The sequence below is a fragment of the Vombatus ursinus genome, unplaced genomic scaffold (assembly GCF_900497805.2).
Source record: "Vombatus ursinus unplaced genomic scaffold, bare-nosed wombat genome assembly UNPS02014830.1, whole genome shotgun sequence".
In the NCBI taxonomy this organism is placed as follows: Eukaryota; Metazoa; Chordata; class Mammalia; order Diprotodontia; family Vombatidae; genus Vombatus; species Vombatus ursinus.
Window position 1 is genome coordinate 49,554,455 of NW_020954608.1, and position 15,087 is coordinate 49,569,541.

At 36.6% G+C, this 15,087-nt stretch overlaps 1 protein-coding gene across 5 annotated transcripts in view; it reads left to right on the forward strand.

Annotated features, from left to right (window-relative positions):
• The window catches only part of EPS8 (epidermal growth factor receptor pathway substrate 8), a 263,667-nt gene extending 248,974 nt beyond the window's left edge, over positions 1–14,693 (forward strand). For all 5 annotated transcript variants that reach the window (XM_027838793.1, XM_027838797.1, XM_027838794.1 and 2 more), the window contains 4 exons: positions 1,600–1,825; positions 8,916–9,096; positions 10,261–10,390; positions 13,396–14,693. In XM_027838793.1, the coding sequence (XP_027694594.1) occupies positions 1,600–1,825; positions 8,916–9,096; positions 10,261–10,390; positions 13,396–13,509 (651 nt within the window). In that variant the 3' untranslated portion in view covers positions 13,510–14,693. The remainder of the gene's footprint in view (positions 1–1,599; positions 1,826–8,915; positions 9,097–10,260; positions 10,391–13,395) is intronic.
• The last annotated feature ends 394 nt before the right edge of the window (positions 14,694–15,087 follow it).

Below are 15,087 nucleotides of genomic sequence, written 5' to 3' on the forward strand. Positions count from 1 at the left end.
TTCTATCTTTCCTTACCTTTTCTTTATCCATTGGCTGATGAGTGGCAACTTTTAGAATAATGCCATAAAATTAAAAGATTCACTCCTAAATCAGGATTCCAAAGTGCAGATGTGAAGAAAATGTTACTAAGGGTTAATGTGGTAATTTTCTAGATCAAATTTAAATGAAACAGTGGTTTGTGTGCATTTTCAAGTCTCTTATCCCCTGTTAAAATATTTAATTTTGTCTTATATTTGTGCCAATACAGTATCGAAAGCAAATGTTCTTCTGCTAGAATTGTCACATTTTTAAAGGGTGTCAAGTGGAATTTTCTTTTACTTCTCATGGTACTTATACTTACTTTGAAGTTTGCCTCTGATGTTTCAGTAATGTGAGGTATCTTAGGATATTGAGAAAAGGTAGCTTTTGAAAATTTAAAGTACATTTGTCAATTAATTAAAATGATTTCTGTTTCGATACAGCATTTTGACTACATTTTTTCAGTCACTAACAGTTTTTAATTGATCTTTTAGGTTCAATTATACTAATCTAACCATCATAATTATACCAAATCCATCTAAATTTTCATACACAAATTTCCACATTAATATTTCTATTTATAAGTTACAATCACAAGAATAAAGATAAAGACTACATTATAAATTTAAACTGACTTTCCAAAATATTGCCTTTTTAATAAGGAGAATGTCTTATTTGGGATAGCAGCATAAAATAATCATAGAAAGGGAGATCATTTGAAAAATAGTAGCCTATCATAAGTAGCATTATATTTTATTTTATTTTATTTTTAAAGAATATTCCACTGATCTCCTGAAAGCAATACCACCCTCTTATGGAATAGGGGAGAGTGTATGAAGTCACTCAAATATCTGAATTTATATCTTCATCTATAACACGTCATTGTTTAAAATGAAGAAATGTACTATAACAATATTTTATTGCTACCATAGTATTGACTTTTGAATAACTATTAGGATAACTAATACATTGACCAGTTTGTATTTGATCTAGGTTGGATCACTGTGAGTAAACTGATGTGTGAGGGCCTTCTGATATTCTTGAAATTTGTGTATTTATTGGAAACTTAATATTGTGATACTAATTTGAGCTGTAACATTGTGCTATATGGAAAGTCTTTAAGGGCTGAACCTTTATCAAGATATAACCTGGGGCATTTTGGAAACTGTCTGTAGTTGCAAAGATATTAAAAATAATATATCCAATGATTTCTTATTGAAGGAATTCTATGGGACAGCTAACTGGTACAGAGGAGAGAATGCTAGACCTGGAGTCAGAATGACCCGAGTTCAAATTTGACTTCAGACACTAGCTGTGTTACCCTGGGCAAGTCACTTAACCTCTGCCTCAGTTTCCTCAGCTGTCAATGGGGATAATAATAGCATCTACCTCCTAGGGTTGTTGTGAGGATCAAATGACATAGAATTGTAAAATGCTTAGCACAGTGCCTAGTACATAATAAGCGCTGTATAAATGTCAGCTATATATAGCTACATAAACATTTCCAGTTTTTTTCTTTTTTAAAACTTGCTTTTACTTTAATATTTGGTGGTAAACTATAATCATTTGCCTCTATTTAGAAACAAAGGATGGACTATGGTCCCAGACCCACTGATACTCCTTCAGCTCCCTCTCCGCCTCCTCCGGTACCAGCATCAGCCCCTGTCCCTCTTCCACCATCTGCACCAGCTCCTATTAACGTGTCAAAGGTACCAGCGAATGTTACTCGCCAGAACAGCAACTCCAGTGACAGTGGAGGCAGTATTGTCCGAGACACCCAGAGACATAAACAACTTCCTGTAGACCGTAAGTTTCTGAAGGTGGTGGGAAAATTTCTACTGTTTATTTAATGAAATAATTCATTCCCAATTTTATTACAAGTGAAGTATTTTTACCATAAATATGTTTCTATATACTATTACATACTAACACAATAGTTATATATAACATAATAGTTAATAATATAGTAACGTAATTTTCAAATAGTTTGAAAAACATATTTAAGAATCACAGTGTCTCAGTGTTGAAAGCAACCTCTGCCCTCATGTTTGAGGATTTCAGTATGCATGTTCAGATTCCCTCAAACACTCTGCAACCCTGGTCATCAACCTCTTTAACTGCCAAAATCGACAGCTTTGTTCTGCTTCAAATACATGTAGTGACAACCATAAACTATCTTGTATTTTTCATTCATGATCAAGAACTCTGAAATTTCCCTATTTTACCATCACTTCCTATTTTTTCTTTTGTCCTTGGGTTTTATTTACCTTAAAGTATTTTTTCTTTTCACCTTTGCCTCCTGTCCATCTATCCTTCAGTGTCTATCTGTCCGTCACCGCTAATCAGGATTCATTTTCCTCCCTTCCCAATCTTGACTTTATAGTTAAATCGTCTACTATACTCTATTCTTTAAGCTATCATCAGTCATGCTTTCCCAACCCCTGGATTACCCCCATCCTCCACTTTCTTCATTCTTACTCATATACTACTGAATAATACTGGAGGAAGTTACATAAATATATTGACTAGGTCCTCTTCAAATTTGTTATCTAATTTTAACTAAGCTCTTAATACAGCAAGCCAATGCTTTTGAACTTCCACAGTTGACTTTACTGTACTTTCCACATTCTTCCAAACCTTTTCTTCTCCATTCAGTCTTTCCATTTCCCTCTCTGAAGAAGACTTTGCCATATATTTTACACAGAAATTATCCGGAATGAGAAGGGGGAGGGAACAATCATTTATTAAGTGCTTACTGTGTGTTAGACACTGTGCTAAGCACTTAACAAGTATTATCTTATTTGATCCTCACAGCAACCCTATGAGATTGCTAGAGGAAATTCACAATGACTTTCTTCTTCTTTCTTCTTCTGTATCTGGAAATCCATTGATATCATGTCCCACCTTCTCCAGTCTCTGATGACAAAGTGGCCTTTCTCCTTACCAAGACTGACTCTTCTGTTTGTACCTTGAAAACCCTTGATCCCTTCCCATCTCCTCTGGCAGCTGGAACCTACAATCATTGCCCTCTCCTTAATTTTTGATTTCTTCCTATCTATAGCTTTCCTGCTGCCTACAAGTATCCCTAATCTCCCTGTCCTAACAAACCTTCAATTGATCCTGCCATCCCCTCAAGCTACTCTTAGATTTCTTCTCCCTTTCAAAAAAAATCTGGTGAGAAGAAGTAGGGGACTCTGGGTAGGGAATTTTGCATATACTGGCAGAGTAGTTGATATTAATTTTGATGCACTGCTTTTTTCCTCTCTTTCCTTTCCATTTAAAAATATTTTACTATTTTTATTTTCAACTAACAAGTTTTTTTAAATTATTCTGTATTTTCTATTCCCCCAGCAAATTTTATTTTAAAGAAAAAAATCCCTCAATACATAACTGCATAATTCTGAAAATGGGTCTCTTTCTTTAATTTTTCATTAAGCACTGCTCTGTCACTAAATGAGTGGTGTGTTTTATCTTCATCCTTTTGAACCCCTATTTTCCACTGATGGGTGTCCTAAAGTCTTTCAAAATGTTTTTTTTCTCAGTAAGGTTATCATTGCATACATTGTTCCCTTAGTTTTGCTCATTTTGCTTCAGTTCTTTCTATTTGTAACAAGAGATGGTTCTCTGGGTAGGGATAGTGACAGTCATACACTTGGAAATGAATGTGATATAAAAACAAAAAGATATCAATTACATTTTTTAACTTATGGAAATTAATGGTGAAAGTATTAGTGCCTCATAAAATAGGGAGAACCAGTGAGAAGAAAAACCAATTTGAAGAAAGATTGGTGACAAACCCAACTAAATAAAGATATGATGGCATCATTTAAGTATGAAATTGAAAGGAAACCAAGCAAATGAAAGACAGAAAGGGCTTGCAGAGATTTACATTACAATCTCTTCAATATCAAGGACAGTAGAACTACCTCATTTGGATTCTAACATCACAGTCTTGGATATGCTTATAGAGGAGGTGTTAATGACAAAGAGAACAAAAAGGGAAAACCAGCTGGACTAGACCAAGCATACACAGAAATGGCAATGATGGTATATGTTTTTAAATTAAATTTTAAAATTTTAAATGAGGAAACTGAATCTCAGAGAGATTAAATGACTTGTCCATGTTCACATAAGTAAGCATTCCTTTTGTGGACACCTTTTTTCCTTTCTTCCCTCTCCTGTGCTGTCTACACTTTCTTTCAGGAGTTTCCCCACTGCCAATTTCAGACCATCACTCAGTAACATCTCCTGTTTTTGAAGTTCATTCCATTTGACTATGTTAGCCTGATCCTACTTGCTGTCATTTGTCAATCTCTAGTTAATGCTCCCTTATCCCACAGTGAGTTCATAATTTTGCTCTGTACTTTAACTCCTGCTGCCATCCTTGGATACTACAATATTTATGTTGATAATTTTTTGGATAACCTAGCATCCTATTTCATCAGGCTAATATCCTGTGACCACAGTTTTTTCTTCTGCTTTACCTATTCCCAAGAGCAATTACACCTTAAATCCTCTATCACAACAACCATTTTACCTTCAAAATTTAACTGAAATTTTGCCCTCAGAATACAACCTCGTATCCTGCAATTTCTCCCACTCCCACATTCCATTTGCTTTATGCCCTCACTGTGACCTCTGGTCCTTCAGTACTTCCTCATTCTTCTAGTATTTCTCATCTGTTCAGTTCTCATTTTCTTCCCTTTACATCTTAATCCTAGAGCTAATCAGTTCAATGAGGCACCATTGTTGAATCCCTTGCCCCTTCATCTCCCTGCTGTTCACAGCCTACTAGTCCTCAACCTTGGGTCATCTTCACCATTCGTGTTCACTATTCTACTCTCAAACCACTGGGTGCTTCTAGAGGAAGTCAACAAGATCATTCAATTTGGGTATAGTACAAATTAGTCACCTAATGCCAAATGAGTCCTCACTACATCACAGCAATTACTTAATTCATCTTCATTTGGTTACTGCCACACTCCACCAGGAACTGTACCAACTTTCTTCCAAGAGCCTTAGGAATAGCAATTCCCGACAAATAATTAGATCTGTTTCCAGCTTTGCCCCCACAACCATTATTGAGGAAAGAAATCATTGTGGAGAGGGGGCCCACCTCCCCAAACACTACCAGCAATAACTTCTATGAACAAGCAGATGGGCTCAAATGCCCTGGGAGTGGCATCCCCCTTAGACCACTGGTCCTGCTTTTAGTCAGGCTATCATATGGAAAAAGGGATAGCCATCCTCACCAATTGTCAACCAATAGCTCCACACAGTAAGCAAGCTGGCCTAGCTGTAGCAGCAAGGTACCTTGAGGGAGAGACAGAAGATAGTATGTACTATGCAAGTCAAACCACCACCACCTTCCCTCAGACCCTGATGGACACAGCCCAGAACCCAGAACCCAAGAACCCAAGAACCTTTGGCATAGCATTGTTTCCAGCCTAATACCCCTCAAACAACATCCTGGAAAGCAACCTCTGTGGAAATGCAATGTGTTTTGGTGGGGGGTATAGACAACACAGTTCACTGAAGCCTGAGAAAGCAAAGTTTTTGCCACCACAGTCCTTGGCACTGTCAAAGAGTTCAACATCAGAAACTGAAAGGATTTTAATCAGCAGAAATGACATTAATATCTGTTTTGCCATTTGACCTTTTCCATCTGATTTTCAGTTGAAACCTTCTATGTGTTAGAATTATAATGTGAGCTCCTTGAGAGCAATGTCTTGCTTCTCTGCTTTAGCTGTAGCACGTAACAAAGTTCTTTGCATATAGTAAGCACTTAATAAATGCTTTGTTCATTCTTCCTCTTTTAAGGCCTCAGTTCACCTTCCTACTTTACTGAAAATAATGAGTATATTCATGATAAACTTCCTCATCTCCTCTTTTCCACATTAGAGTTAGCTAGTTGGTGCAGTGGATGGAGTGCTGAACCCAGAGTCAGAAAGATGTGAGTTCAAATCCAGCCTCAGACACTTACTAACTGCAACCTTGGGCAAGACATCTGTTTGCCTCAGTTTCTTTAACTATAAAATAATAATAGTACCTACCTTGCAGAGTTGCTTTGAGGATCCAGTGAGATCGTATTTCTAAAGCACAGTACCTGGTATATAGTAGATGGCTATATAAATGTTTATTTCCTCCTTTTTGCCCCCACATCTACAAACTTCTACATTGTCACTCGTCCTCTGTCCCCTTACCTGAGTCTCAGAGGATGCCTTGGCCTCCATCATTGTCCCCATTGTTGCTAAGTCTACCCCTTCGGCCTTTCCCTTGTTCTACAAAAACTTGCCATGTTGATCATCATTTGTTCTTATCTTCAGTTTCCAGTGTTACCAGCAAAGATCATAGAACTTTCTCTTCTGATTTACACATGTACATTTTTTTTTCTTAGTCCTCAATGTTCTTAACCTCCCAATAGTTTTTAACATTGTTAATCACCTCCTCTTCTGATTACTCTCTCCTCCTTTGGATTTAGCGTTGCTCTTATCTCATTGTCCTGGTCATTCTCTCCCTCAGTCACCCATCTCTCTCCTATTAGATATGGGTATTCCCCAAAGTTCGATCCTATGCCTCTCCTCTCCTTTCCTCTCTATATAATCTCTCATAAGCTGAGGGAGCCTTTTGAGAATAATAGTAGTAATAGTTCATATTTACTTAATGGTTCAAAGTTTATAAAACACTTCTTACAGGTGTAGAGGAAACAGGCTTAATGGTGTCACACAGTAGCAAGTCGAATAGTTGGCTGTTGAACTCAGGTTTCCTGCCTCCAATGCCTGCCTATGTTCTTTCCTCTGTGCCAATCTGCCTCCTTTAGGCCCATCCTAATTTATTTTGAATAAAAACTATAAAACAATTGATCAATGTTTATATATTTATTTGCTTATGAACTATCCTATTCAAGAACCTCAGGTCTTAATTCTTGTAAATTACTGTTGTGTATAGTAGGAAGCTTATGGAAGAGTGTTTTTTCATAAATAAGGAGTAACATTCACTGGAGTTAAAAGAGGCTCTGAAAGCTGGATTTAAGGGGATTTTTTTATATATGTGTGTGTGTGCTACATGTGTTTTCAATTTCTGTTATTTAAAGAAACAAAAACCAACATGTTTTTAAATGAGAAATTCCAGAATATTTTCTGCTAGTACACCCTAAGGAAAGTTTTCCTCTTAGAAAAATCACAATCCCATGATTTTTTTTTCTAATTAAGTCCATAGAGTTTTATTAATTTTCTCTCAACATGGTGATCTTTGACATTGTAGAACTCTGGCTCTGTTTAGATCAAAGTTCACCAGAACCCAGTCTCCATTTAGAACAGTTAATAGGTTGGAACAGTATGTACTATGTTCAGTTATGCAGAAATGGAGAATAATCCAATGGGAAAAAACCATGGTTGGAATATTATGATGAACTAAGAAACCTCCTGACACCAAATGACTCACCATGTTTGTCTGCTTTTCATTAAGGGGAAGGATGATGTTTCCTTATTGGCACCTAAAATATAAACAAACCTGCTGAAAATTAACCATATGCTTAGTTTCATTTACAAATAATGTAACAGCATCTTAAATTTATGTAATGGTTTTCTTTCATAGTACTTTAAGAACTTTAGATTTATCACACTGATGAAGGCATACAAGCAGATGGGCTTTAAGTGTATACACTGTGATTTTCTTTTTGTAAACCAAGCATGTTTATAATTATTTCCTCTTTCAGGATGTTTTTATGTAGTTTCCTTGAATCAACTTTTGAATTCCATCTACATTTTAGAAACAGATTTTGCTGTCAAGGTGGACACAGATCACTGTATATTTTCAGTAATAGCTTATCAGGGTCAAGACTCTCCTCATTGTTACCCACTGTTCATACTGCTCTGCTTATTTCAAAATGCAACAGGAAGAAATTAGGAAAGGATCTACTAACCCTTGTATGAGCTTTATCATATAGACGAAGACAGGGTAGATATATTGAGCAATTCACCATAATGTCCTTCCCTAATCTCAAGTTAGTGGAGAGAAATATTAGCATCCAATAATTAATAAGAGTGTTTAACATGTTCCTAGTGTGTAGAACAAGAGTCCAACGTGTGGAAGTTTTAGGGTGGGAGATTTAGCTTAAATAAGGAAAAGCTGCATTGTGATTAGATATGCCTAAAAATGGAATATGCTGCTTTCCTTATCACTTGTAAACTTCATGATTTAGGTAAATTTTAAACAAGATTTGATTCTACAAAATATAAACATTTGGGAGGGGTACAGCAATTCAAGTTGATTTATCTTAGTAACTATTAAAAAGAATCCTAACTGGCTTATCATCTTTGAAGATGTAAATGTTTTAGTTGTTTTGAGATTGTTTTGAGGGGAGACTGAAGAGGGAAGAATCCAACTGTGTCAGTGAACATTTTATCTGTTTTTTCTTATCCTCCCTCTGTTTTCATCCAATTCCCCTTGCAACAAAAAGTAGGAAAAACAGTTTATAAATTACTCAAGGCTGTCTTTTAAAGGATACTAAAATAAGAATTTAGAAGACCAGTCCTGACTTCATCACTACTGACTCTGTAATCTTGGGCAAGATACAACCTCTGCAAAATGAAGAGTAGACAGGGTGGTACAGTGGAAAGGAGTTAGTACACTTGGATTAAAATTCCACCTCTGATCCTTGCCAAGTGTGACCTTGGGTAAGTCGTAATGTCCTTAGCAACGTCCATGGGCTTCAATTTCCTTGTCTGTAAAATGAAGGGGTTAGACTAAATAACCTTTTAGGTCCCTTCCAGGCCTCAATCTGTAATGATAGGATCCTCATCCTATTATAATATGATCTCCACAGTATCTTCCATTTCTAAAAATCTGAACTCTGTAATCTAAGAGATTAAAGGTGCAAAATTTTAATTTGTAGGAAGGAAATCTCAGATGGAAGAGGTGCAAGATGAGCTTTTTCATATATTGACAATCGGCCGGAGTGCTGCCCAGAAAAAATTCCATGTGCCACGACAGAATGTGCCCGTTGTCAATATCACTTATGATTCTACACCAGAGGATGTGAAGATGTGGTTGCAATCAAAGGGATTCAACCCAGTGTAAGTCTAACTTTGTAAACATTCCCTTTTAAAAGTTTAAAATGTGATACTCCTCTTCCTCCCCAAAACATTAAGATATTGTAACTGATATAGAACCTAAATAAAGGTTCTAGAAGGTAAACTATGTTCTTTTCCCCCAAAACACCAACATGATGCTAAATAATGGTTTTAGAAGGTAGACTATATTCTTCCCATAGTAAATAACTTTTTTTTTTTTTAGCAATTTGTAACTATGAAAATATTTGAATGAAGGAAAAATAGTCAATGCCCTTGGCTGGGGGGGGGGGGAGGCATATGGCCTTCTGGGTACTTGGGTGCAGCCTTTTGACTGAGTCTAAGTTTTACAGAACAAATCCTTTTATTAAGGGGATTTGTTCTGTGAAGTTTGGATTCAGTCAAAGGGCCACACTTGAGGACCTAGAGGGCCACATGTGGCCTTGAAGCCACAGGTTCCCCACCCTTACCCTTGGACCAATCTTTATATTTGTGGAATATCTGTTCATTTCTGTGTGCCTTAGAATAAACTGACAGTAGCACTGGGGCCCCTACATCATTCTTTCTCTTTGTATAGAGACAGCTGAGTCAGCAGAATGACCCTGTAAGAATACACATACAAGTGTTCTACACTGACTGGTGCCATCGCTTAGACAGATAGAATCAAGCTCTCTCCAAAGGCTATTTAACACAACATTAGATTACACCTGCCTTAGTAACTCTGTGGTCCCACGATCTCATCTATGAGCTAAAAGCTTTAAAAAAAAACCACTTTGACTTATTTTTGGTTTATTTCCTTGTTGTACAGCAAACCCCAGAATCCCAGTAGATTTTAGGGAAAAAATGCCTATCCCTTGAGTCACTGAGACAAACTATAAATTTCCTACTATCTAGTTCTGGGTAATAGAACATTATTTTATGCACAGTACACCGATTACCAGATTTTAAAGATTTAGAATATAATAGCACTCAGTGGGATGGCAAGAAGGAGGAAAATTATTTCTACTGTGGGATTGATAGTTAACAGAGATTTCCAGTTAGTGAAATGTACCCCCTCCCCCAAAAAATGTCTTCTATTAAAAAGATAAATTTCTCACAAACATCTTTTTTCTGGGTTTGATGATTTTTGCTTCTCATGGATATTTTAACGTTGAATTTTGTCTTTTTTAGGACTGTCAATAGTCTTGGTGTGCTGACTGGTGCACAACTTTTCTCTCTCAATAAAGATGAACTGAGGACTGTTTGCCCTGAAGGCGCTAGAGTCTTTAGCCAAATTACTGTACAGAAAGCTGCATTAGAGGTAAGACTCTGTCAACATAAACTAGTATGTTTCAGTAGTAATGAATAATATTGTCTTCAGATTGATAGTTCTGGAGACAGAAAATCACTGCTACACTCATGAATAATTTCCTTGTCCTGCACAACTTAATTAATTGTGTCTCTGCTTTTGTGAAATTGATGCTTTTGACTAAAACCCCCAAATCCTCGATAGCCATTGCATTTCACAAGGATCCACTAAGTGGTGACCACTCAACAGAGTAATCTCTTGTGTAGCTTGGAACGTCTTTGCCTTTTAGCGAACCTTTTCTCATTATCAATCCATGAAATGATTTTTTGGCATAATTTATAGTTTAAAGACTCAAATGCATACTTTAGACAGTAAAGACCATTCAGTACTAAATTACATATAACCTTATTTGGATTTAGGTGTGATAATTACCTGCCCTGATTTCTTTCCATTCTCTCTGAATTTTAGTCCATTGCTCCTAATAGGTTATAGATGTGAAAGATATGCACAACTGGTTTTACAGACCAAGATTTCTGTGTTGTACCTAAGTGAAGAAAAAGAGGCAAAAGCATTGGGTCTTTTAGACACTCATTGTCTGGCTAGGACTCCCACAGCCATGGGTGAGCTCTCCAGTAATCTGTATCTTCCAGCTGTATACTCCATAAGGTGCATGAAACTATATCTGACTCCTCAAAAGTGCAAAAACCTCCTTCCCTAAGCATCGGGTGGTATTTGCAACCTAAGCCATATCTGCAGGACATCAGGGACAGGGATTAAGGATCCATGCTTTGGCTTAGGCTTTAAAACTTTCCTATACTTCTGTCTGCTTGTTCAATATCAGGGAACTCCTTCCTTCCCCTCCCCTCCCCTTTCATCTTTTTGCATGTTTTGATATCAAGGGTAGTTTGTTTTTTTTTTTTAAAAAAAAACCTTTTATAAAATCCTTTGCAAAGGGCAAAATTCTAAAAGAATAGGCATTTAAAAAGGAAAACTAAAACAATGTTCTTTCCTTCTGGCCAAGCATGTTTTAGGCTAGTTTATGGATCTAAAATAAGCCAGGGAAGGATGCATCAAGTGTGTGTTGGGGGTGGCCCTAAGGAAATATGTGTAGTGATTTTGAAGTTTCCTCTTTTCATGGTACCATGAAAGCCAGAGAATGAAGTTTCCTAGGCCAGGAGCACCCCCAGGTAGGAGGGTACAATGAGAAGAGTTCTAAATTTGGAGACAAAGAGCTCAGATTTGAAGATGGACTCTGCTTGCTTACTCCTTGTGTTATCTTTGAGTAAATCAGTTAACCTTTGGGAACCTAATTACACATTTGTAAAATGAAAAGGTTGGCCTAGAAGATCTTTATGGTCCATTCTGGTTAGAATATATGACTGCCCAAAAGAGGCTTTCCTAAAAGTTGGCATTTTTGTGCACGTGTGTGTGTACCAGACCTGTGACTTCCTTGATATAGGGACCTGCCGATGACAAAACTCCTACCAATGCAGGATTCAAACCTGTTCTGCAAAGTAATCTTAGAGGCCCAGTCCTTGAGACCAGATAACTTGCTTTGGGTCATGTAGCTAGTTTGTTGCATCTTTATGAATCTGAGGCCTGCCTTCTGTCTTCCATACCAAACTGCATCTCGAATTTAAAGGTTACAGGGCCTTCTATCAACCTGGATCTTCAAAATGGGCTAATCAAGTGGTACATTTTCTATTGCTAGATTTCAGAGTTCCTGTAGCTTTGTCCAAGTATAATATGTCAGAAAGGATGGATTCTTTGGAATTGTTTTGGAATGGTTTGAAATTGAAATTGTCACTAGGTTATCCCTAAATGCACATTATATAAATTGAGAAGTTAGCCAACCCAAAGCAGAAATAGTTTGATAAATATACAACTTTACAACCATTCTTAATCAAGAGAAATTTTATTTTCCAAAGTACAATTAAGAATTAGTTTAGGGTTTGTTCTTTAACTTGGATCCTCAGATGCCTTATTGATTTCATAAGGACCAACTTCCATTTGCTAATCACAAAAACTAATTAGAACCTTTCTCAATTAGTTTTGTTTCAAAGTTATGTGAATGTTAAAGTATCATCCAGTATTCTGGTTTTATTGTGGATGTGTAGGTTATTTATTCAAGTGGCAGTAGGAATTTCAAAATTCACACCCTAAGATCTATAAATATCACCTACACACTCCTCCACACCTACACCTTGACCTACTGATACAACTAAAATATACTCAGCTCTCCCCTCATTTCTTCCTTATCTTTGTACCCTTCACAGACAGTTAAAGCGATGAACTAATGTTGCCTGAGTAAACCTACCTTCCAGAGAGGCAAAAATGACCACAGAACAGAGAAGTGCACAGGAATAAAGGGACTGGAAATCAGTTATTTTCTGGCAGCAACCCATGCTTCTGGCAGAAAATTCTCCTAAATGAAAATATATTTATTCTCTGATCCCAACAGATATATTGGATATTCTGCTATGACATATTGATATTTATAATTTCATCACCTCCTTCTTACAGGGTGCTTCTTGCACTTCATATTTACGCATAGCCTCATTTATCTTCACTAAATTTTGTTGTGATATGTAGTGCAGGACATAGCATATTTTGCAGATGAGGGAAACAATCAGATACCTGTTTAAAAAAAGCTCCTATAGCCATACCCAAGAATAGAGCTAATGGGTAGGCCAACCTTCAGTTCACCCCAAAAGGGGATGTTAATAGGCAATAACAATAAAATTTTAAAAGTCAGAAGGTAGCATAGAAACCATCTAGTCCAATCCCCCTTAAGTTTACAGATGAGGAAACTGAGCCCAGAGAAGTGACAACCCATGAGTAATAATCAGAGTCAAAACTCAAACCTAGGTCTTTGGACTCAAAATCCAGTTCTCTTTCCATAATACCTTGTTATTAGATGAAAAGCACAGAGGAGTACTTATCGGAGTTATTGTGTTACAGACTTTCATCCCACACAATCCAGTAACCATAGTTTGTGAACTTGTTTTGTTTTATAGGATAACAGCGGGAGCTCCGAGCTTCAAGAAATTATGAGAAGACGGCAAGAAAAAATTAGTGCAGCTGCCAGTGATTCAGGAGTGGAATCTTTTGATGAAGGAAACAGTCACTAATCATTTTTAATTCCAATGTTCTTGGCATTATTCCAAAATGCTTTGTCTTAGGAGGCCATGAAGGGAATGTCATGTTGATGGATTTTTTTTTGGTACACACCATTTTTTTTGCCATAGAGGAACGATGAAAACCTGAGTCAGTATCTGGATGTGCCATTGGGCCTGTGTGTTTTATATATACATATATAACACTAAAGAGCTTGAAACTGATTTTTTTAAGCTGCAAAAATACTTCATCTGGCGACATACGAATTGTGTTGTTCGATTAATTATTTCATTCCCTCTCCAAAATGAAGCAGCTTTTCGTATTTCGTAGCTTTGGATTCGTAACAACAAAACAGGGACAGTAGTAAATTGTACATGACTCTTAATTCAAATCGTTTAACTTTGGTCTGTCATGGTGGTGTCTGTGATTTGGAGTGTTTGCTTGCTTTGGTTTGGGCCTCAGCTCCCCCAGGTCTCTAATCTCACATGTTCAGTGACAGGATGTGTAGATTTATTTAAAGTTCTTAATGCCAATCTCGGAAAAGAAGAAACATTTGAGACAACTGAAAAGTGTAACAAGGCCTCTGATAAATAGGTATGTTTTGTGAGGCACTCTGTCATGACTCTGTTGAGAACACAATCTGTGTAGCCTATTTTTTGTTTAGTTCCTGTTTCACTGATTGCAAATCATGTTATATGAAAAAGCACAAGGGGAAAATGTAGAGACATATACACTATATACACAAGCACACAAATACACACATGCAACAAAAACTATACTGTTAAAGAAATACCCAGAAAATGTTTTGATGTGTATCACAGTATTTTTCCTAAAGTGAAAGCCTCCATTTTTTTTATTTGAGGGAAAACAGTAAAAGGAAATTTGGGCCATTTTAGGTATTGATCTGTGTCAAGTTTTCTTTCTGAAAGAAAGTATTTAATTTATATATGTTTTAATTTTAGATAAAGAGAGAAGGGGAAAAAAAAAACCCAGTCCCCAGTAAATGTTATTTTTGGAAACAATGATTTTTTGTCACTAAATGTTCTATTGTTCCACTTATATAAACAGAGGCTATGTAAGAATGTTGTATATTTTAACATAATTCCATTTAGAGAGATTATCTAGTTTCATTAATTCATAGTGCCTTCTTCACATGTCAGCCGAAAGTCTGCAATAAACAATATCTGTTGTATGTTAATTACTTGTGTCTTTGTTACTGAAGAGTGGGGTAGTGGTGATGATCTTTTATTCCCTTTCTTCCTTCATGTGCTACACTCAGGTGCTACACTGCCCTTAAAGCCTTTCTTCTCTGTTCCTTCTACCTCTCAGGGGTTAAAGTATTATTTGTCCTCAAATTTTCCAGAGCCCTTTGGACCTCTTCTTTGCACTTATTTCATCCTTCTTTCTAGCATAGTTATATGCATACATGTCTTTGCCCTCCATTAGACTGCAAGTATTTCAAGGGAAATGTCATTTTTCCCTTTGCATCCCTAGTTCTTACTACAGTGTGTTGTCCTCAGAAGGTTCTTAATGATTATTGAATAATAAATAACATTTTAAAGTACTTTTTGTGTACAAGGTATTGGGGGTAT